At 37.2% G+C, this 21450-nt stretch overlaps 2 protein-coding genes across 2 annotated transcripts in view; one reads left to right on the forward strand and one right to left on the reverse strand.

Annotated features, from left to right (window-relative positions):
• capn1 (calpain 1) overlaps positions 1-9232 on the reverse strand; it is a 38111-nt gene extending 28879 nt beyond the window's left edge. Inside the window, exons 1-3 of the mRNA XM_033983203.2 lie at positions 9132-9232; positions 4908-5529; positions 1554-1623 (exon numbers count right to left, since the gene is read on the reverse strand). Coding sequence (XP_033839094.1) covers positions 1554-1623; positions 4908-5162 — 325 coding nt within the window. The 5' untranslated portion in view covers positions 5163-5529; positions 9132-9232. The remainder of the gene's footprint in view (positions 1-1553; positions 1624-4907; positions 5530-9131) is intronic.
• A 707-nt stretch (positions 9233-9939) lies between these two features.
• On the forward strand, positions 9940-21181 carry sf3b2 (splicing factor 3b, subunit 2). The gene is made up of 22 exons (XM_055228997.1): positions 9940-10134; positions 10455-10501; positions 10621-10653; positions 10731-10940; positions 11050-11100; positions 11196-11292; positions 11377-11441; positions 11524-11632; positions 11717-11799; positions 12225-12431; positions 12745-12867; positions 12960-13043; positions 13554-13781; positions 14415-14564; positions 16299-16388; positions 16793-16900; positions 16983-17090; positions 17512-17654; positions 19018-19119; positions 19590-19689; positions 20223-20414; positions 20849-21181. The coding sequence occupies exons 1-22, from the start codon at positions 10005-10007 to the stop codon at positions 20918-20920; spliced, it is 2532 nt and encodes an 843-aa protein (XP_055084972.1). The 5' UTR covers positions 9940-10004; the 3' UTR covers positions 20921-21181.
• The last annotated feature ends 269 nt before the right edge of the window (positions 21182-21450 follow it).

The following is a 21450-nucleotide window of genomic DNA, read 5'->3' on the forward strand; positions in this document are numbered from 1 at the left end:
CATCGACCCCAGCATATCACACCCTCGAGGCACACAACCAAGATGAATGAAGAGTCTTGCCCAAGTACACAATGCCAGTATTGCGATGACAGCTGTGGTAGCCAAGCCATTCAGAAGTGCTATAACTACATTTATTGTTAAGCATTATTCAGGCCTTTTGGATATCTTGGCCCTGTTGTATTATTTCCTATATCTTATTAATGTATGGAAAAAATAATAATACCAAACACCATGTAATTGAGCGGCTTTATTAGGCAGCAATCAATAGCAGTTATCTTAAAATATTCTGATGAAAGTGAATAAACTCTAAAAACATGGGAGGAGTGCAAGATATTTTCAGCTTTTCTTTCTTTTGTTGACCCTACTCAATTAGTCTGAGATGTGCTGCCTTCCTCCAATATGGAACAGCAAAGTATTTTAAAAATTCAAGTGTGAAATCTCTCTAGTATGACAAATCTAGGTTACAGTCTGAAGAGTGTGTTTTGAGTATTGCTCTCCTCATGTGCTCGCTCCAGTGGCCTTGTTTACAGATTAGAGCTGAAGAAACGATACGTGAATTATAGATGACACTCTGTATCTCTGCAAAGCACTGCTCCTTGTTCGACTGAAATTACTCCACAAATAAAACTCCTCTCAAGTGGCCTTTAATACAATGCCAATGATAATTTGTCTAAGTGTTTGTTCATTCTGATCTGATTCTGATTCATAGGGCCAGATAAAAATGATTCACTGTCTGGAAGCACTTTACATTACGACATGGTAACAAGAGGGTTACAAGATGGTAAGAAACTAACTGATAAACTAGTTATTTATTACTACATTATTAACTATTTGTTACCATTCCATTTCCATTTTAGTTTCTTCCTTAGTTTTCTGAGTTTTACAGAGAAAGAACACAAATAAGAATTACTGTTAATTTTGTTATAGTCATTTTTATGTAGTATGCATTGTACTGTATTGTAACTATAAAAAAACAAGATTTAAATTTTTCTTTTATTTTCTGTAGTCTAAATGATTGTGCAGTCATTAACTCACAAACGGTACAATCTCAAATTTCAAACTGTTTATGATATGTAGTTCAATACTTTACAAACATGTGAGTCTGGTCTGGTTAAATTGGTGTGACTGACAGGTGGATTAGTCAATCGGGGACATGCATGGTCCATCCGTATCATCAAAAAATAAAGAAAAAAAATCACAAAGGGCTGTAAAACATCCTGGATTTTTGCAGAATCAATGAGCTGAGCACTAAACTCTGTTCATCTGAGGTGAGATAAATTCAATTTTATTTGTAAATCATTGGGGACCAATGAGCTCCTTCATTTCACACATCACTGAAAAAAACCAAATCTGCACAATCACGTTTGGCAGAATCACGTTTGGAGTGTGAGAGGACCAGACTGATATCAATCTGTATAAAAAATAGAGAGAGATAGCAATACTGTATGGTAATGTGTTACCAAATGTCTCAGTAGTCAGTAAAAGCTGAGGTATGCAATAGCAGTAGTAATAGTGGTAGTAGGGGCAGTTGGCTGCTTCCCAGTGGGACTCACCCAGAGATCCCTGACAGATGTCTGTGCGTGTCGCTCCATCCACAATAAACTCAGGGTTTCTGCAGATCTCCTGTTGAACATACAGGAAAAAGATATGTTATGCTTAAGTCTTTAACTCAATCTTTTAGGCTTTGTAAAATGCTTCAACAATAAATATATTACTGAATTAGGAATGTCAAGATTATTCAGGTCACAATATAGAACTAAATAATAACTGGGGCCATTTTAAAAGCTAAATTATGTAATTTCAGTTAAATCTATATTCCACAAAAGTAAACCTAAATATAGGTTTAGTTTTGTATTTAGCATTTTTTTGTTTATATTGCATGAATTACTTTTTCATTCACAAGTTTGGATTTAATAAAGGCAATAAAATTGGTAATCTAGTAACAAACATTTTCTATTATGACTTCCCTATTGTCAATACTGTTAAATGTTTAGATTAGAGGCAATATAACAAGGCAAAAATGAACAATACAATACTTTTTTAAACAAATATAATATCTGTGTAATCCCTCAGTCGTCCATGTCTGACCAATCATAAAAGTTTTCTTTTATGATATAAAATCTGTCAAAAAGTTTTAATCCTACAACTTTTTGTCCACTTGACAGATTTAATGTTTTTCTTTTACTAAACAAATGCTATATTGCTAACCACAGCCTTATTTTTTAATGGGACTGGTGGAATATTGTACATACATATTTATGAGAAGAGTAAAAATTATTTGCAATATTTTACAAAAATAAAAATCAGCGTTTTGTTGTCTGGCACTGTGACAGTTTGCATCTTTGTGTGAAATATACAGATAAACAGTTTGCTGACTTGCACAAATCACAGCATGTACTAGCCTGTGTTGAGTTGCAGTAAGACCTTGTTTGATTGGTGTCTCAATCGTCTGTTTTGACAACTAAATAAACTAAATAATAATAGACTTAGTTGTTGTAGCTTTATATTTTGTGTTTTATTGTAGCCACATCTGCTCAGGCAGACTGATGGAGCTGTGGCTGTCAATATGTGCCATCAGCCCCGATGACCACCAACAACACTCACACACCATATTCATACTAGGCAATGAAGGTGAACAACAGCACTAGAGCCTCTGCTGCCCCACTGTAATCCCAATGATCTCCCATCCAGGTACTAAGCAGGCCCAACTCTGCTTAGAATCAGAGTTCAGATAGGGCATTGACAACTAAGTAAGGCATGGTTAAAATAAAAAGCTAAGTTTATGAGTCAACACATTGAATAACAGACCTTAATACTTTTCAGACATAAGGTTTAGTTTCGTTTGTGAAATGTGACAAAAAATATTAGAATGGTGATGAGACGCAACTGTTACACAATCTACTTGAAGAAATGTACAGATTTTATTAACCTTGGTGTAATGCAAAAACATCCTGGCTTCCCATAAATGTGTAGTGTGCAGCAAAACTACATGTACCCTATCAATAGTAATTGCAGTCTAGTCTGGCATCCATTTGAGACAGGGTTCATGAAAACAACATAAGTACAGGCCCCTCTCAAGCTCCTTCTGTCTGGTACTGAAGGAGAATCACCACATGAAGGAGCTATAAAAAGATCAAATTCATCTCGTGTCACATCACACAATCATCAACACACAGCTGCACAATCGCACACAACCACGCATGAATACACCACAACGCACAGCAACACCAACACATAATAGGTCAAATAGTACCCAGGCATCTAGTGTTGTCCCATTACAGCTACGAGATAATTTTGGGATATAAAAATGTACCTGTGACTTCATTAGTGATTTATGCTTCAGAAATTAGAATTCAGTCCACAGTGCACATTTAAACCCATACAGAAACAGTAAGAATTTAGAGAAATGGGCTGCTAAAGGAATCTATAGAAATCGCATACATTACAGTGCATGTTCGTAGAGATGTAAATTTCAGAAATAACCACTTTTAGATTTAATTTTTTTGCAGAGGAAGTTTTATTACTTACCAAAACAATTTCAGTCTAATCATTTTGCAGCCTAACTACATCTACTGTGGACAAATCCAGGCAAAGTCATTTTTAAAGTTATTATGCTATAGATATTTTCAGTGTAAGTTAGTAGTTTACTTTCTGAGCCCTTACAACTGTTGTGTTCACGTCAAGTTTAAATACCTTCTCAAATCTATTTTTTGGAAAAGTTTATAAAATCGTTATGGGTTGTAATTGACAATCCTATGTCATGGGTGGGGCTGTTGCATTATAAAAGAACAGACTTTTTAGGAGACTTAAATCATACATATGTGAGGAGCAGAGGAAAAATGGAGCAGGAGCTAAGAGGCTGCAGGCACGCAGAGTTCACGACCTCAAACCTTTTAAGATCCCAACTGTGTGACACGCCGTTACAGGGATGACAGAACAGCAGACTGGACTAGACTACCAGACTATAACAACACTACAGAGAATATAGTGCTGTAGCAGCACATACTGAGCTAATACTTTCAAACGGGAATACTGACCTGAGCAAACTTGGGATTTGTTCAGTTTAGAATAATTAATGTCAAAGCTCAGCAGGTAAGGAAGTTGATAGCAGGAATTTAGTTACAAAAGAAAACCACATTTCCTTACCAGAATCTACACTTAACAAATAACATAATTAAATACCTATAGTTTAGATCATATGCAATTTTTTTATACATTTATACAATATAACCATAACATTTCTCAAGTCAAATTACCCAATTCCAATTTCCAATTAATGATTCCAATGTTTTCTAATTGTTGACCATTGTGTATCTAATTATATGGTCCGGTGGCTTAAAATTTGAGTGCATCTTAGATTGTACATTGTTTTCAAGTTTTCACAACACAACAAACACTAACTAAGAGTAGCCTCCTCAAATGGGTTTAAGAAGCTGTTGAGTGTTAAAACAAAAGACGTCAAAACCCAGTGTCTGAGCGTGATAGTCTCTGTGATATTTGTTCTCATGTTATTTAAGGGAGTAAAGAGGTTTCTAAACATACTGGACAAACACTGACCAGTCTGATTGCACTTTAAGAACACCTCTCAAAGAAAGAAATACTACCAGTCAGTACTATTGCTTACAAATAATGTCACTAAAAATGAAACCTAGAAAACCAGTGTTTGAGTAAGAGTAAATAAGAAAAATATTAGGTATCACTGATACTTTTGAAGAATATAGTAGTCCTACAGGAGTGCACTTTAGTTGCTACCTCCATAACTGCTCTCTCTTACTGTGATCTTACTAAAACTAGTTCTGTGCAACAACTAACTACAAATACTTCTATGACAACAGTAAGATAAAACTGATGCCCAGATACAAATCCATGGTAACACTTATGTCCAAACTAGATACTAATATACTCACAGTGGGTCTCTTCCAGATCACTCCCTGGGTCTTGGCTGATCTGGGCCCGAGCTCGTTGAAGCCCAGAGAGGAGCATGTTGCTGGGAAGAAGCTGTCCTCGAACAGTTTCCCGCTCCGGAGGGACTGGGCTCTAAGTGACTCAAAGTCCTGCCCTAATAACTTCACCGCGTTATGGTTCTGCCCCAGTCCCTCGTCTCGGTCCCACTGGTTACGGAGGCGAGCAGCCATACCTGTGGCATAGATGGGTTCCACCATTTTGAGCTTTGGCACGCGCACTACTCAGGGTCACTTTGTTCTGAAGTAACAAAAAGTGTAAATATTTAACGAAACAACTGCAATCTTTTGTAGATGTAGCGAAGCAGAGGCAGAGGAGATGGGAGTCTGCAGTGAGCTGTAATGGTTTGGGGGCTTGATCATAAATCAGGATGAAGCATGCTTTGCCATTAAGAAGACATCAAAAATAGATGAATTCCAGTACTGCAGCCGTGTGCCGGTTACTTGAGGTTCAGCTACAGCAGAAAACGCACAAGATCTGCGGTCTCCGGGGTAACAAAGGCAGATATAATCCAAATGTGGCGGGCCCAGGTCTGGATAAAGCTGGAGAAGTGGATCTATCCAAAACCTGAAAAATAATAAATTAATTTATTAAAGGTATTATTTTTGCTATTTATGTGATTACAGTTCTATTATTGTGAAGAGTGAATGAGAAGTAAGTGCCTTTATATCTGTGTCAGCACTTGAACTTTCCACTGGCTCAGTTTTTGCTTTAGCCCCCTAGCTACTCATAATTTATATATTTATTTATTTATTTAGCATTATTGTTTCATTTAATGGAAGCAACAAACTAACTAAATAAATGAAAATCCTGCTGCGGTAGTCCTGATCAAGCCTAGCTCATGGGTCCACTGTGCCCACTGCTCTTGAAGTCAAATGCAGAGGACAAATTTCCCTATGGGCATAATAAAGTGTGCCTTAACCTTTCATTTCCTCATTCATCTTTCCAGTAGTTGGTGGATTAGCTCAGTGTAAACAAACTACTGTTATTTAAAGCATGCTGGTCTGAATGCATCTTTCACTGTTGTACATCTCAGACAAAAGAACTTGCATGCCCACCCACAGTGCATACATTTACACGAAAATGTGCCCTACCTCTCTGCCTTTCACCAAACTGCATTTATGCATCCTGGGAGCACATAGCATAGGGATTAGTCACCCCAAAAACATGTCAGTGCTACTGTACAACAGCAACTACTTTGTTATGGGGGCAATTTGTAGTCAATGTTTAATCATATTCAAATAATACCAATACCAACAAAGGAAGTTGGTTTGTAGTGATATATTTTATACAATACTGTGTAATATTACAGGCAAAACAACATCTATCTCTATGGAGAAAAGCAGGTGGTAGATGCTCCACAAAAGTTACATAGTTCACCTTCAAGGTTCAGACATAGTGTGAATGGACTGTAAAATTAAATACATGTGCGGTATATTACTGCTTTTTTGATGGTCTCTTTTGTTGTATCTTCCTTGACTATTATCTTATTATAGATTATAAACTGAAATTCAAATTTTGCATAGACCACCTTTCAAACACCTTTTTGGACAAATTTAAACACTATATATCACCCACTTCTTTGGACCAACAAAAGTCAATGTTTAATCCTTTTACAAATATTGGAGTGTTGTGGGTGTATTATCAGGTCTACAACCAGGAAACCATATCTGTCTTTTTAACAAAGCAAAGCCAGTGAGTATCTGAGTTCAACTCTGTCTAAACTGTTGACTTTCTTTGCTGTCTTTTTGGTTCTATATCTGACTCTCACACACGGAAACTGTGGGCTATTTTTAGCATTTATTTTTCTCAAGCTTTTACAACTTTAAAGCCCCCCATCTTCCTTGCCAAAATGAAGTACTGGATCTGACTGAGAACTCGGCAGCTATTGGTGTACAATGTATGTAAAAAAAATATAGTTGCAATAAGGGCCGTACTCATTTAAAGCGTATTCAAGTCAAAGGACAGCATGAAAAACCTCACATAACCAAAATGAATATGTTTTCTTTTGTTTTTTTAAACCAAATATCAAGTAGACTAGAGAAAAAAATGTTAATACTGGTCTGACTTGTGGTTCACACTGGAGCAGGATTTTATTCAATAATTTGTAATGATTTTTGGATGACAAAGACACAACCAACAGGAGTAAATAAAGTGTGTCCCATTTGAACATGAATACCGGTCTAAATGTTATATTTTAACTGTTGCCGGCAAATAGATCAAAACGAAGAACAAAAGTTCTTCATTTTTGGGTCTTGTTGAATATGAACATCTGTAGCCATATAATAAGATATACCAGAACAAAAAAATACAGTATTTGTTTGCAATGGTACTATGTTTGGAGTGCAAATTTGGCTTTGTCCACATTAGTTTTTTAAATTTCTTCAGTTATTCCGGTTTAGGAATATCACGAAGAATGCACTTTTGCACCTTTTTACCAATTAAATATTACAAGAGTAATAACAGTTTATATCATTATTTCTATTTTTACCATCAGAGCACAACCAGCAATGTCAAAAATATCCTCCTTAATGTTTAATAATAACCAGTAACTTCAGTCCATTAGCAGCCCACCTCATCAGCATTAGCCTGTTTTGTGTGTTATCAGGGGGAAGCAGAGGAGAGGCCCACACGAGATGATTTCTGTCTTTAATAAATATTTCATTTCACTTCATATGTGAACTGTCTCTCTGTCCCACAAACACGCAGAGCCCTTGTCCAAGCAGTGCGGGTGTGATAGAGGTATCAGGTACAGCCCCCAAGCCAAGACGGTATAATAGCACATATAGGGCTAAGAGAATGAACGGTGATTTGTTTTTCTTATTATTTTATTTTTCATTATTATTATTCATCTTGAACAATCTAGATTTTTGCTTTGATTTTATTTTGTTTTTAAAATCTATTTTTTATATTAATTTCCCAAACACTACAAATACTAATGGTCAGATAACTAACATACATATGTTGCAAAATAAACTGATAAATGAAAGAACAGTAATGTAATGTAATCTTTCAAACAAGAGTAACCTGTAGCTGATGCAGTTCTGTGTTTAATTTTATACTCCATTCACAATTACACATTTTAGCACGTGAAACCTAGTTTAGGAGATGTATACTAAGCTAGCTGCAATCATGAGTGTAATAACATTGAAGCAAAGGCTTATAGTTCATGTGTAATTTTTATGAAAATTATACTCCCACACGATATGGTAGTCTTCTGCAGGTTTCAAGTAAGATTCACGACTTCCTGGTCTCACTTCCTCGTTTGGTCTAGTGTTAGGTTGTAACTTTTTGTGTCAATTAACACTATGCACGTCAAAATATTGGTCTTTTGTTATGGTTTGTCATTTTGACTGGGTGGTTGTGGTTGTAATACATTTAAATTACAGGTCTGAGAGGTCATATGAGTTAAGCAGACAGTAAAATATATGTGTCACTTGTGAATTTCAAATTACTTTTCTGCTGACGTTTGTGTCTGACATGAAAGACAAAAAGAGGACGTTCCCAAATGTACAGTAAAAAAAAAAAAAAAAATTAGGCGTGTGGGTGTGTTTAGGCTCTGAGTAAGCGTTTTAACTCACAGGGTTCATATTCCAAACATTGTTTACAGTGAAATAAAATACCTAAAATGTCTCTGGACTAAAGCAATGCAAAAAATAGCACTGCAAAAATAAACTAGACATTCAAACTGACCACTGGGAGATTGACAGAGATGATTTTAGAAATTATAGACATTTAAATGAGCCAACAAGCACATTAAAGTCACACCTACATGTCAAAAAGATATTTATGCACATAACATATTACTATTACTTTGAATGCATGCCTCAAACAGATAAGACCAAGTTAAGGTAGGTGTGGTTCCTACAATGCATGCAATCCTCAGCTGTCTAACTTGTAAAATTGGCAGGCTTAAACAAGAACAGTTGGCATGAACACGTATTTTCTATGCAAACACAAAAACTCAAATGCAGCATAGCAGTAATTTCAGGTTTGTTCAAATGCCATTCTACAAAAGCTGGTCATAAGCCAAAATTTGAATATGCTTTCGGTTTTCCTCATTTGGATTTCATCATAAAAGTAAAACATTTCACAATAGCGTGCCATAAAAGTCGCTGCAACGCGCATGAGCACAACAACAATCAAATCAAAGTGAATGTTATAGTTACCTTAAAGACTGCGTCCGTTAATACTCGTTTTAAGACATGAAATTGGGCCGTCAACTTTCTCTCTTCTCTGCCATGTTCAGTCTCTCTAGTCCCCTCCCCTTCGCTCTCTGCTAGGCGTATTTTTTGGACCGCCTGAAACGCCCTGCAGGTCCACCTCCCCGCACCGCTCCCTCTGCTATGCGTCTGCGCAGCGCCTGCTACAGTCGTGATTGTCCCATCTCCTGTACAACTCTCCTCCGCATATTTGCTGAATTTGTCATACAGTGATACATACTGAACTAAGAAAGCAACATACAATTTTGGATCTATGTGCAATGCAATTTTGAATGACATGTCACAATTACTTAGTTTTACTTGTATTGTTCCATTGTGTGTCATTTATATTTCTCTTTGTTATGATTTTGTTAACGGAATTTATTATTTATGTGTGTTATTTTGTGACTTCTGCATGACCAATGAATAGCCTAAATAATTAATTTAAAAAAATATCTTCCATTGTTTCGCTTTGTTTTGGCGTATCATTTGTTTTTCTTACACCTTTTTTATTTCCTGCAGCTCTCTCGACAAAAGGTTTTCACATAACAGCCAAAAATTTGCCATTAACTGTAAACAAATTACTTCAGATTTGTTCTCCTACTGTTGATAATATTATTTTACAAAGTTGACCTATATATTTGGAGATTCACCCACTTTTCAGGCGAATTCACGTGTAAACATTGACATCTAAAGGCACAAATGAGAAATACACTTTACTTGACTGGACTTTAATTCCCAGCATGCATTGAGCCAGTATCCCGTCGTGCTTTGCTTCTGCCTCGCTGCCGTGTTTCTTCCGGTCCCCGCGGCCGTTGTTTCATTGAGCAAAATCTCAACATGGCATCTGAAGGGCCACCGGGAGCTGAGGGTCTCCCAGCCGATCTGGGCGCTGCGATCACGGCTTTGAACTCATGGAGCAACCCGGAGCTGCAGGCGCGGCTGGCGGAGATCGGAGCCCCAAACATGGGTAAGAACGTGCAGGGTAAGCGCGAGGAAACTACTGCGCTGTCGTCCAGGCTGAGCTAACTCAAGCTAGTTTAAGCTAACTGCTAGTACATAGTAAGGTATTTAATACAAACTTATCCATACGCTTGAACGGCCTCATAGTATTATCAGTGTACTAATATGCTAAACCGTGCATGTTGGGTCTTTATCGACCTTAACCTTTACTTCTGACACAGTAGTCTAACTTCAATGTAGCTAGCTCACAGTTTTTGAGAGGTACTGTTTTGGAGGCAACCTATGTCTGTGTATTCAGTCCTTATGTTCTTGTGCTGTTTCCTGCAGGTCCCAGAGAGGAGCTGATTGATAGACTGAAGGGCTACATGATACAGGTAGTCTTACCTTATTATATGATCAATGAATTATGCCACATGTTTATATTTGTTTAATCCACGTAATTTTATTATCCATACACCCATGGTAAAGATTTATTTTTCTTTGTGCATTACAGACTGGGATACTCCTCACTAAACCTGATGCTCCGGTGAAATGATTGATATCTTTATGTTACTGTTCTTTGTCATTTGTGATTGTGTTCTTGACGTGTTCTCTCCTGTTCAGATGGGGGGTATGCCCATGCAACAAATGCCTATGCCCCCTGGTATGGGCATGATGCCAGCGATGAACATGATGCCAGGAGGACCCCCTCCCCCAGGCATGCACATGGGCATGGAGGCTGGCATGGCCCCTGGCATGTCCCAGGATGACCAGCTGAAGATGGCTCAGCAGAGAGCAGCCATGGTGCTGCAGCAGGAGGAGATGGCCAAACAGGTGCGTACTGTGGACTGCCTGAAAACGGGTTTATGTGTCAATATTCATTGTATTTATAATGTGGCTGAGCTGACAGTGCTTCTTTGGTTAATCTTATTCATATTTGCAGGGAGATGTTCGCGTTATGGATGAGCAGGACCTTCTGGAACAACAGAAAAGAGTGAGTTTTTACCATAGTCTATAGTTTTTACTCGCTGGTTTGTGGGTTGTTGTTTTAGTTTGAGCTATGTTTTGAACCACATGACCCGTGTTCAGGCTGCTGTACTGCTGGAACAGGAGCGCCAACAGGAAATGGCGAAGATGCAAGGAGGCTCCAGTGGCTTAACCCTGCCCACTGCCAGTTTAATACAAGGTTGGACTAATACATTTCAATTATCCAAATGTTTTTTCTTAAGTGCTGTTGCCATGATATAGGGCTGTGTTTTCTTTCTGTTAGGGCCACTGCCTCCAGGTTTAATTCCCAACCAAAAGCAAAGGGGTCCCCCTGGTGATGATAGAGAGGTTGGATTTTGCTGAAATGTTAATATTTGACAAACTTTAATCGTTAAATAATAGTTGATAAATACTATTTACTCATCTTTAGTCATGGCAAAATGAGGAGGTAAGCATTACTGGACCAAAGATCCCTCAGGCTTTGGAGAAGATCCTACAGCTTAAGGAGATTAGACAGGAGCAGAACACAGATGCTGCAGGTCAGTGCATCAGCTCTGTTACCTTCAATACTTTGAAACATTCATAGTGCAGGATTTGGCTTTACAAGTTTGTCTTTTTAACAGAGGATGACGATGACGAGGGAGATGACCCCAACTCCTCTTCTAAAATGGCTGCTGCTGATGATGATGATGCCTCAAAGAAAGATGTAGGTTTTCCTTATTGATTTAAATGCTATGTAACTTTTCTGTTGGAAGTGTCCACTGCTAGCTTCTCTGGAGATGGAGATCTTATTTCTTTGCCTAGAATGTTCCATGGCATTTATTATATTACAGCTATTTTTATTGTTTGGAAAAATCCTGTAGCTTGGCCTGGTTTTTTGACCTGCTTGTCTCTATGCAGGTACACAAGTTTAATGCCTTACTGCAGAACATTCCAGGCAAAGCTATAACATTTCCTTGAGACAAGCAGGTTGCAGACCCTCCACAAGAAACTTAAATAGTATATCTTTTAAACAACTACTTTTCTATCTTCATGATGAAAGATGTACAGTCTGGGACATTTCTCTTTCCAATTTTTTTAAGAAAAAACTGTTGTAACTCTCAATTGACTGATTACAAAACATCTTCACAGAAAAACCGCAAGCGCAGAAACCGAAAGAAGAAGAGTAAAAAGAAGCGAGAACTGGAGAAGAAGGAGCAGGCGGAGCAGCAAGAGAACCGAGTAAAGGACAAAGAGAACGAGAAGGACCCAGAGGTGGAGATCGAGTATGTCACTGAGGAGCCCGAGATCTATGACCCTAACTACATCTTTTTCAAGAGGATTTTTGATGCTTTCAAGGTAAAAGATCATTCAGGGCTCAACAAATCAATCAGAGAAATTGGTTGTAATTGTGGAAGAGTGGGAGGAAGTGTCAGTGGAAAGGGAAGTCTACATGCCCAGATACTTGCTGGTGCTGTTGTTGCTATAGGACTACTTAGTACCTACTTTCGACAAACTTCATTTTTGAAATTTGTTTGATCAAATTTACACCTTGAATTTAAACAGTTTTAGTATTGTAAATGTATTCGCTCTTTTGTCAGTATAACATATTAGTATAAGAATATGACCTTGTTTTTTGCTTTAAATAGTCTGTATCTGGCTTTTGTTCCAGCTGACAGATGATGTGAAGAAAGAGAAAGAGAAGGAGCCAGAGAAAGAAAAACACGAGCTTCCGTATTTAAAGAAGAAAGGCATCGAGCTGCAGCGGAAAGATGACAGTGATGACAGTGAAGAGGTTTGTGAATGGAGATCAATAACTCAACTGAAATTCAGTTTGTTGTTGTTTTTTTTAATGGCTGAATGTTAATTTTTATATTTTATGAAAAGGAGGTGGATAAAAGTGATGTCCCCAAACTGTCCAAGAAGAAGCTGCGGAGGATGAACCGTCTGACAGTGGCTGAACTCAAGCAGGTTAGACTCAAACACAATATTTATTCATTGTGCAAAATTTGCTTCAAAAATGGGTACTGGAGATTTACATTGAAAAACAGAAGAAAACCAGAAATAATGATTATAGTAAAATAAAATAGTTTAATATGTGAATGGAAATATGTGGGCAACCCAAATCAAGTATCTTATTCAGCTTTTATATGTAGAAGTTTCTGTAACTGTTGAATCTTAACTGTAAAATCAACACTTGAATTGAACGTATTTACTTAAAATTTGGGCACACAAATGCATTCCTATATATCTATGGGTTTCCTAATGATTGTTACTAGCAATTAACCAATTATTTCAATATATTGAATGGGAAAGAGGCTTCAAAATGTTGCATTTAACAGGAAGCTGAAATTCACGAATGCTACCTTCAACTGTGACCATCATCAAATTTATGTATTTATTTTTTTATATATATATTTTAATGAAAAAAATCTGCTGCTCTGACAAGAACAGTTTTAACTTCTTTGCCCATACTTCCAGCTGGTGGCCCGTCCGGATGTGGTGGAGATGCACGATGTCACAGCCCAAGAGCCAAAACTCCTGGTTCACCTGAAGGCCACGAGGAACACGGTCCCTGTCCCACGGCACTGGTGCTTCAAGAGGAAGTATCTCCAGGGCAAGAGGGGCATTGAGAAACCCCCGTTTCAGCTGCCTGAGTTTATTCGCAGGACTGGCATACAGGAGATGAGAGAGGCGCTACAAGAAAAGGTTTGGCCAAATATTGGAAGTTGTTTTTTTAAATGTCAGTAATACCTTTCAGTTTTATGTCCAAAAGCATATGGTATTTATTCTTAGTACAGAATACAATGTCCTGTTGAATCTACCAATTTAGCGCTAGTGGTCTTGAAATAATTGCATCTATGTTTTAAAACCAGACTAAAAACTAAGTTGTTTTTTCTTCACTTGAGTTGTGATGATTCTGAAATACTTGGCTATTTGAGAGCTCATTTATAAGTCTAAAATGTTATAAGTAGAAGTGTAGCTCGTCCAGAGTTACAAGTAATATAAATGGCAGAGTCATTCATGCAATTCACATCTGGAGATGGGTGCCTGTCGCTCACTGACAGGTTGCCCCAGAGGCACTGAAGGATGGGTCAAATGCGGAGGACAAATTTCCCTCCAGGGACAGTAAAGTCCAACTTAATCTTAATTTCCAAGCTGTTACTATTTCTGGTTATTTGTATAGATGATGCAAGCAATGTAATTGAAGGAAGCAATTACAACAGTAATTGTAATTATGAGGAACATCTTTTTTTCTAATTAGCTAAATGTTACCTTTAAAATTGACTGAAACCAGTCGTTATACCCTATCATAACTTTATTATAATTGTTTGTTTACAGGAAGATGCCAAAACCATGAAAACCAAAATGAGGGAGAAAGTTCGTCCTAAAATGGGAAAGATTGACATCGATTATCAGAAACTCCATGACGCTTTCTTCAAATGGCAGATCAAACCCAAGCTCACCATCCATGGAGACCTGTACTATGAGGTAATGTAACTATATTCTCAGTCAAGTCTTATTCTAATCCCCAGATACACAATGGCTATGCTTACAAGTACAGTCGTCCTTCGTTTATCACAGGGGTTACATTCCAAAAATAACCCGCGATAAATGAAATCCGCGAAGTAGAAAACTTTATTTTTTACAATTATTAAATCATAAATCATAAAACCCATCTCCACACACTTCATACACTTTTCTCTGACAGGCATTAACATTTTCTCACATTTCTCTCTTGTTTAAACACTCAACGTTCACCAACGTTAACCTTCGTAGATTTCAAAAAATAAGCACAGTATTATAGAACGAAACTAAATACTATTCTGTACTGTAAATGGAAATGACAGCTTTTAGATATACTCTAACAAATTTAATTTTAATGATCAACCTATGAGGTTGGACACATAAGAAATGAATAATAGTGACTCAGGTGTATTTCACAGTTCCTCTGACCGCGCCTCTTCGTCCTGGCGCGCCTCCGTTGTAATGTCTTGTAATGTTCTTTTTCCTGGAGTCACTGATCCAAAGCTAAAGCAGACTTTATCCGCACGATGGTTACAATCCTTTTTGCATCCTTGTTCAAACTTATTGCTGCTATCGTCCTTAAGTTATTTTCCTCCTTTATATTGAGTTCACATGCAAAGTCTCTCGTGGACACGTGTCTTGGCTGCGCTGCGTTTCTGCGGCGTTCAGGCGTCAGACTCTGTTCGTGCATCAAAAAGCTGAACTTTTTGGAGTTTAACACGCAGCATCAACCAATCGGAGAGTACGCTCCAGTGACAAAGCGATGTCATTATCCAGAAGAAGTAGAAAGACATCAGCCACAAACCACCAGCAACTTAATTATGCAGGGCGCACCAGCTAGTTTAAAGGCTAGTCACAAACACGCCTCCACAGAGCTGATCACCCCCGTTGATAGGTTTTATGTAATAAATACATTAAAGTCACTCTCTTAACCTGGTCTGCAGCGTTCACAAAGACACAGGGAAAACAAAACATCCAAAGGCACTCGCAGACGCAACGGAGCTCTGGACATGCGTCAAGATGACATAGTCCAGAGTGTCCATGATGTCCATCGGAGGCGTTTGTCCTCAAGCATCCAACTAGAGGCGTCCAACGCGTCCTTGATACCACGATGTTTCAGAGTCACAGTGCTAGCATCGAACATTTATGTAAATTTGGCTGAACGCATTCTGTACTGTACAGGAGACACAGCATGCCCCTTAGCCAGTCAGGACGCAGAACACAATGCGTCTTCATACACTGTAAAAAAAAAAGCATGCAAAAGCGAGACCACTAAAAGTGAACCGCTGTATAGCGAGGGAACACTGTACACTAAAAAACTCTAACTCCAGAAATCAGATAATGCTCAGATTGTTGAAATACTAAACATAAATCTGATAATCAGATTTAGAGTAACCACAGTTACATCTGATGTGAATAATCTAATTTCTTTCTGATTGTTCACACGTGTGCTGGCTTTGACAAGGAAAATTATGCAAAAGTGGCAGACTAATGTGGCAAAGACAAATGAAAAAGAAACATGTCACCAGATGTATTTGAGGAACAGATTTCTACTGTGAATTTAAATGACGCAAAAATCAGATCTCATTATTGGATTATCTGATTATTCTACTTACCTAATTTTTACTTGATTTTTACTACATGTAAAGCTATCCATTGTAACTTGGTGTCGGCTGGTGTGTATCATATGTTGTGTAGGGGAAAGAGTTTGAGACTCGCCTGAAAGAGAAGAAGCCTGGAGATCTGTCAGATGAACTGCGTATTGCTCTGGGAATGCCTGTAGGACCTGTGAGTTTCAATACAATGTTGCTTATTTGCATTATTATTATGCAACTACAGTTGATGCATTTGTGTTCATGCTTGTAGTAGTAATTTACTTTTAATTGTTGCATCGGCCATAATGTAAAACCTGTTAGTAATTATTGTGGGCAAAATCTTGAAAAAAGTGAATGGCCTGTAAAATTAACCATTATGTGAAAAATTACAGTTCAGTTTTTAATTATCTAATTTGTGATCTTTTTATTTTATTGTATTTTTAAATAAATGTGATGCTTTCATAACTCCAAAACAATAACATTGCAATATTATCACTTTTTCATTATATACCCTACCTCTATTATCATCTTAATATTTAAAAAATGAATGAACCTGGAACTATTTCTTGTTAAAGTATGTTTTCTTTTGATCAACAGAATGCCCACAAGGTGCCCCCTCCCTGGTTGATTGCCATGCAGAGATACGGACCACCACCCTCTTACCCCAATCTCAAAATCCCAGGGCTCAACGCACCCATACCAGACGTAAGGACACAAAATATAAACTCTGATTTGTGATAAAACAATGCAATATTTAGTTCTATTAAAATGATGTGTCTCCCATTAGAATTGTACATTTGGGTACCATGCTGGAGGATGGGGCAAACCTCCTGTGGATGAAATGGGAAAACCTCTTTATGGAGATGTGTTTGGGACCAACGCTGGAGATTTCATGGTAATTATCACACAGCTTATCTTTAGAGTATTTAAATAGATTCAAATATTCAGTACTTGGTAAATATAAAGTATCGTTATATTATGCCAGCAAATTATATTGTGGAAAGCAGAATCTAGGGTTGAGTTCACATCATCACTCAAACCACATAAATATTGTGACTAAACCCAAAACAGGAGAGAAGAGTGAATGTAACCTAAAAGAAAAACTAGACAATCAAATACCAGAAATGAATGTAAAGTTTGTATTGATCCATAATGATTATTTTTAAGTAAAATGTGGATTGATTGCTTTGAGATTGTTGAGTGCTTGGGACTTGGTATTGAGAGTGATTTTGTTTTCAATTCAAAATTATTTGACAAGTTAGCCTTAAATGTACATACTACAGTGGTTCCTCATAGTTATCTGCTTTTGTGCTTAGTCCAAAGCCGATGACGAGGAGTTGGACCATACGCCATGGGGAGAGTTAGAGCCATCTGACGAAGAGTCTTCGGAGGAGGAGGAGGAAGAAGAGAGTGATGAAGAGAAACCAGACGAGACAGGCTTCTTCACTCCAGCAGACAGGTACTTCACACATGCTATTGATGCCTTTACAGTGACATCAACAATATTCTTTTAAGGTGTGGGTAACTAGTAGCTCTTCTGTTTAACGCTCTCAAATTGGATTTTAATCTGAGCTTAGTTTTATCTAAGGGTGGGAGCTATAGAAACATTTATAATTTTGCTATTGTTGTATTGAAAATTTGTGTATTGTATCTGTAAATGTAAAAAAATGTGATACTTGAACATCACCCAAAACATTTACAGGCACATTTTAGCACCTTCCTGATCCATTTTGAAAATATCATTTGAATATCGAGAAATTCATTTTTGTCAATATGACACACCCATCCTTTTAACTCACAGAAGTAACATTAATCACAAGATGGCATTAGCCATTAGAGCTCAGGATTGCGATGTCACACAACATACAATTTTAAGTTTGCTTAATATTAAACCCATAGAAAGTTAGATGCTACTTTTTAATGTCATTTGGCTAATGTACTTCTATAACAGATGGATTTCACTGGTAAATCTTTTTCTGATGTTCCATCCCAAGCTTGACAGTATTTCAGTTTGTCACCCTCATCTTTTTTGTTTAAAATCAAAATCCTAACTGGAACCATAAACACTCATGTCAATCTGAGGCTCCTGAAAATGTGTTTCTTATTGATAGATAGTAGAAGATAAATGTTGACCTTTTGTCCTTGTCTCCATATTTAGTCAGGGACCTGTCTTTGTCAGAAGAATAAATGAATGAATAACACGCTCTAATACATGCAGATCTGCTCTTTGATGATTTCTCTCTCCTAAATGACCTGATTACCATAATTTACCATGTCGTTATGAGATGAAGTGGCCTGCGAACCCGCAGATTAAACCCTTGATTACAGGGAAGCGTTTAAAATGGGTTCGTTAGTTTTTTAATGGAGTCTTTACCTTAAGCATAATGAACTCTAGCTGTGCTATTGTTTATGGGAAATTATTATTCGATGTGTGATCTTGCAGTTTATGCATGAATAGATACACTTCGCCTATAGGGGGCATCATGTTAATATAAAAAGAGTCACAGCATGCCTCTCAATTCAATACATGGCCCATGTTACCGCAATAGTCAATATATGGCACATGATATTCTGCGATATATCACTGTCACAAATATATTTTATTACCAGTACAAACCTAATCTGAAGTACACCCATTTTATTCAAAACAGTGAATATGTCAAATGCATTGCATAAAATTTTCCTTTTTCAGCAGTCCACAATATCGATACCGTATCACCAAATTTCAACTATATCTTTATGTTGACCCTAATGCAAAGACACACATATTGTAGTAAACCATCTGGGTTGGTGTAGTAATGATGTTGTGTATTTTACTGCAGTGGACTGATTACTCCTGGAGGATTTTCGTCTGTCCCTGCTGGTATGGAGACACCAGAACTGATTGAACTCAGAAAGAAGAAGATTGAAGAGGCAATGGATGGGTTAGTATATTGTAATACTGTATTTTATAATGTGAATGCATAATACCATGTTCAAAATGTATGTTTTTTAATTAAGCCATCAAAGTTTATATGGCAAAAGTGCTTCAAGCTCTATAATTATGTTAAATAAAATTGTCAATTTTGTGAAGAAAGGTATCCAATGTAAGACTTATAAAGTATGCAAATTACAAATAAACAAGTTCTAAGATCACTCATGTATATTCCACAACTCATACTAGGCAAGGTGTGTGACAGCATCAGAACTTGGTCCGACCGTTAATCGATCCTCTGATCTTCTGGTTGCTGGGTTGAGTGGTTTTCACCCACCCCTTATCACTGCCAAAAAGAAACTTAAAAGAAAGGAAAAACATCTTGAAGGACTCATTATTAGAGAAGACATATTATCTTTGCCATTTGATATTTCATACTAAAATGGTTCACTAACACTGGTATCTCCCCTGGTGTTGCAGTAATGAGACTCCACAGCTGTTCACGGTACTGCCGGAGAGACGCACAGGCCCAGTAGGAGCCGCCATGATGGCCTCCACGCACATCTACGACATGTCTGCGGTAATACCTCCCTCCTCCTCTGCTTACTCCTCTGTAACACGGCTGCCCCACATGGGAAAAGAATATGGATAGATTTTTTTTCCCCCTTCATTTTGATTGATCTCCAATCCTTTTTAAGTTCATCTTATTAAATGCATAAAAATAGCTTTCATTATTCATTTCTTCAACATAAACAAGACAGACTTGTAATAATTTAATACCTACATTGTCAGTAAAGGCATGTTGCAGGAGATTTCAGACTCTACAGGAATTCATTTGACAGAGGGTTGGCAATTGAAAACTTCCACATTTCAACACCTATCAAAATTGGGACTAAACTAGGCCTAAACCCAGAATTGAACCTGGACTAGACCATACCTAAACCAGAAGTAGAAGCCTTAACTAAAACAGGACCGAAGCAGGATGAGACGAGGATAAGTGTGAAAACAAACATCCTTTATTTTGGTATATATAGTGCAGCCCTACTGTTATGTTCCTAGCCCAATAATAATTCACTTCCATGATACTTTAACCTAACCCTCATGTTGTTCCAGGCTATGGCGGGACGTAAGGCGGGCGGCGGTGCGGAGTCTCAGGGTGTGGAGGTGGCCCTGGCCCCAGAAGAGTTGGAGCTGGACCCAATGGCCATGACTCAGAAGTACGAGGAGCATGTCAGGGAGCAGCAGGCTCAGGTGGCCAAGGAGGACTTCAGCGACATGGTGGCCGAACACGCTGCCAAACAGAAGGTATGCAGTTTAGATTTTTGTTTTCATTTTTCATGTGTTTACATGCATGTCAACATAGGCCTCTCTTTATGTCCCTATTCATGTCTTAATTGTATTTTCGCATTATTGAAATTGAATGAATATAACACAGGAAATTAAATTATAAAAAATAAAACCATTTCCTACTTAAAAAAGCTTGTTAGCTATGTGGTTAAGACTTAATATTATATTTTCAGATTTTTAATGAATATCCTATATAATTTCAAACCATACAGCATAAAACTATAATAAATGTATTGAATTAGAAATATTGTTCATTATATACACTGCTGCAGTCTGTTTGTCAATGCAAGTGTCATATTTCTAGGTCAGGTAGATTAGTGGCTTTTATTATCTGCTTCTTATATTTGAATCTTTTATTGTCTTTTATAGATTGTTATCGTTTTGTTTTGCAGCAAAAGAAGAGGAAGGCCCAACCACAGGACACGAGAGGTGGAGCCAAGAAATACAAAGAGTTCAAGTTTTAGAGCAGAGCCAGGATGAGGCCGTGAGACAGGAAGTCATTCAGAAAAATACAGATTACAACATCAGACGTGCTTTTGACCATAACGATCCATATATTTTCAGTATTGTCTTGTTTCTTTTTTATCTTAAATAGACTGCGCTCATGTAATCAGTGTCATATGTAAATGGTAAGAATAATGTGATCTAAGGTCTTGGTCAGTTTTTGCTGTAGCCATGTTTGTTTTGTTTTTGTAAATAAATACATTGATTACATGAGTTCACAATGGGGCTCTCATTTCAATGTTTTTACTGTAATCATTACTTTTTGGTTGAAGTTATATAGAGAAGTAAATTATATATATATATATATATATATATATATATATATATATATATATATATATATATATATATATATATATATATATATATATATATATATATATATATATATATATATATATATAAATAAAATAAAAAATGTGTATGTATATGAGAGATATAGCTGATTTAGCAATAACGTATAGTAGTATCTTTATTACCGTGCCTCGAA

The sequence above is a fragment of the Periophthalmus magnuspinnatus genome, chromosome 18 (genome assembly GCF_009829125.3).
Source record: "Periophthalmus magnuspinnatus isolate fPerMag1 chromosome 18, fPerMag1.2.pri, whole genome shotgun sequence".
In the NCBI taxonomy this organism is placed as follows: domain Eukaryota; kingdom Metazoa; phylum Chordata; class Actinopteri; order Gobiiformes; family Gobiidae; genus Periophthalmus; species Periophthalmus magnuspinnatus.

Coding starts and splice junctions, on each gene's coding strand:
- sf3b2 (XM_055228997.1), top strand. CDS start 10,005: ATGGCATCTGAAGGGCCACCGGGAGCTGAGGGTCTCCCAGCCGATCTG. Junction 13,044..13,553: donor CAGTGGCTGAACTCAAGCAG/GTTAGACTCAAA, acceptor CCATACTTCCAG/CTGGTGGCCCGTCCGGATGT. Junction 14,565..16,298: donor ATGGAGACCTGTACTATGAG/GTAATGTAACTA, acceptor TATGTTGTGTAG/GGGAAAGAGTTTGAGACTCG.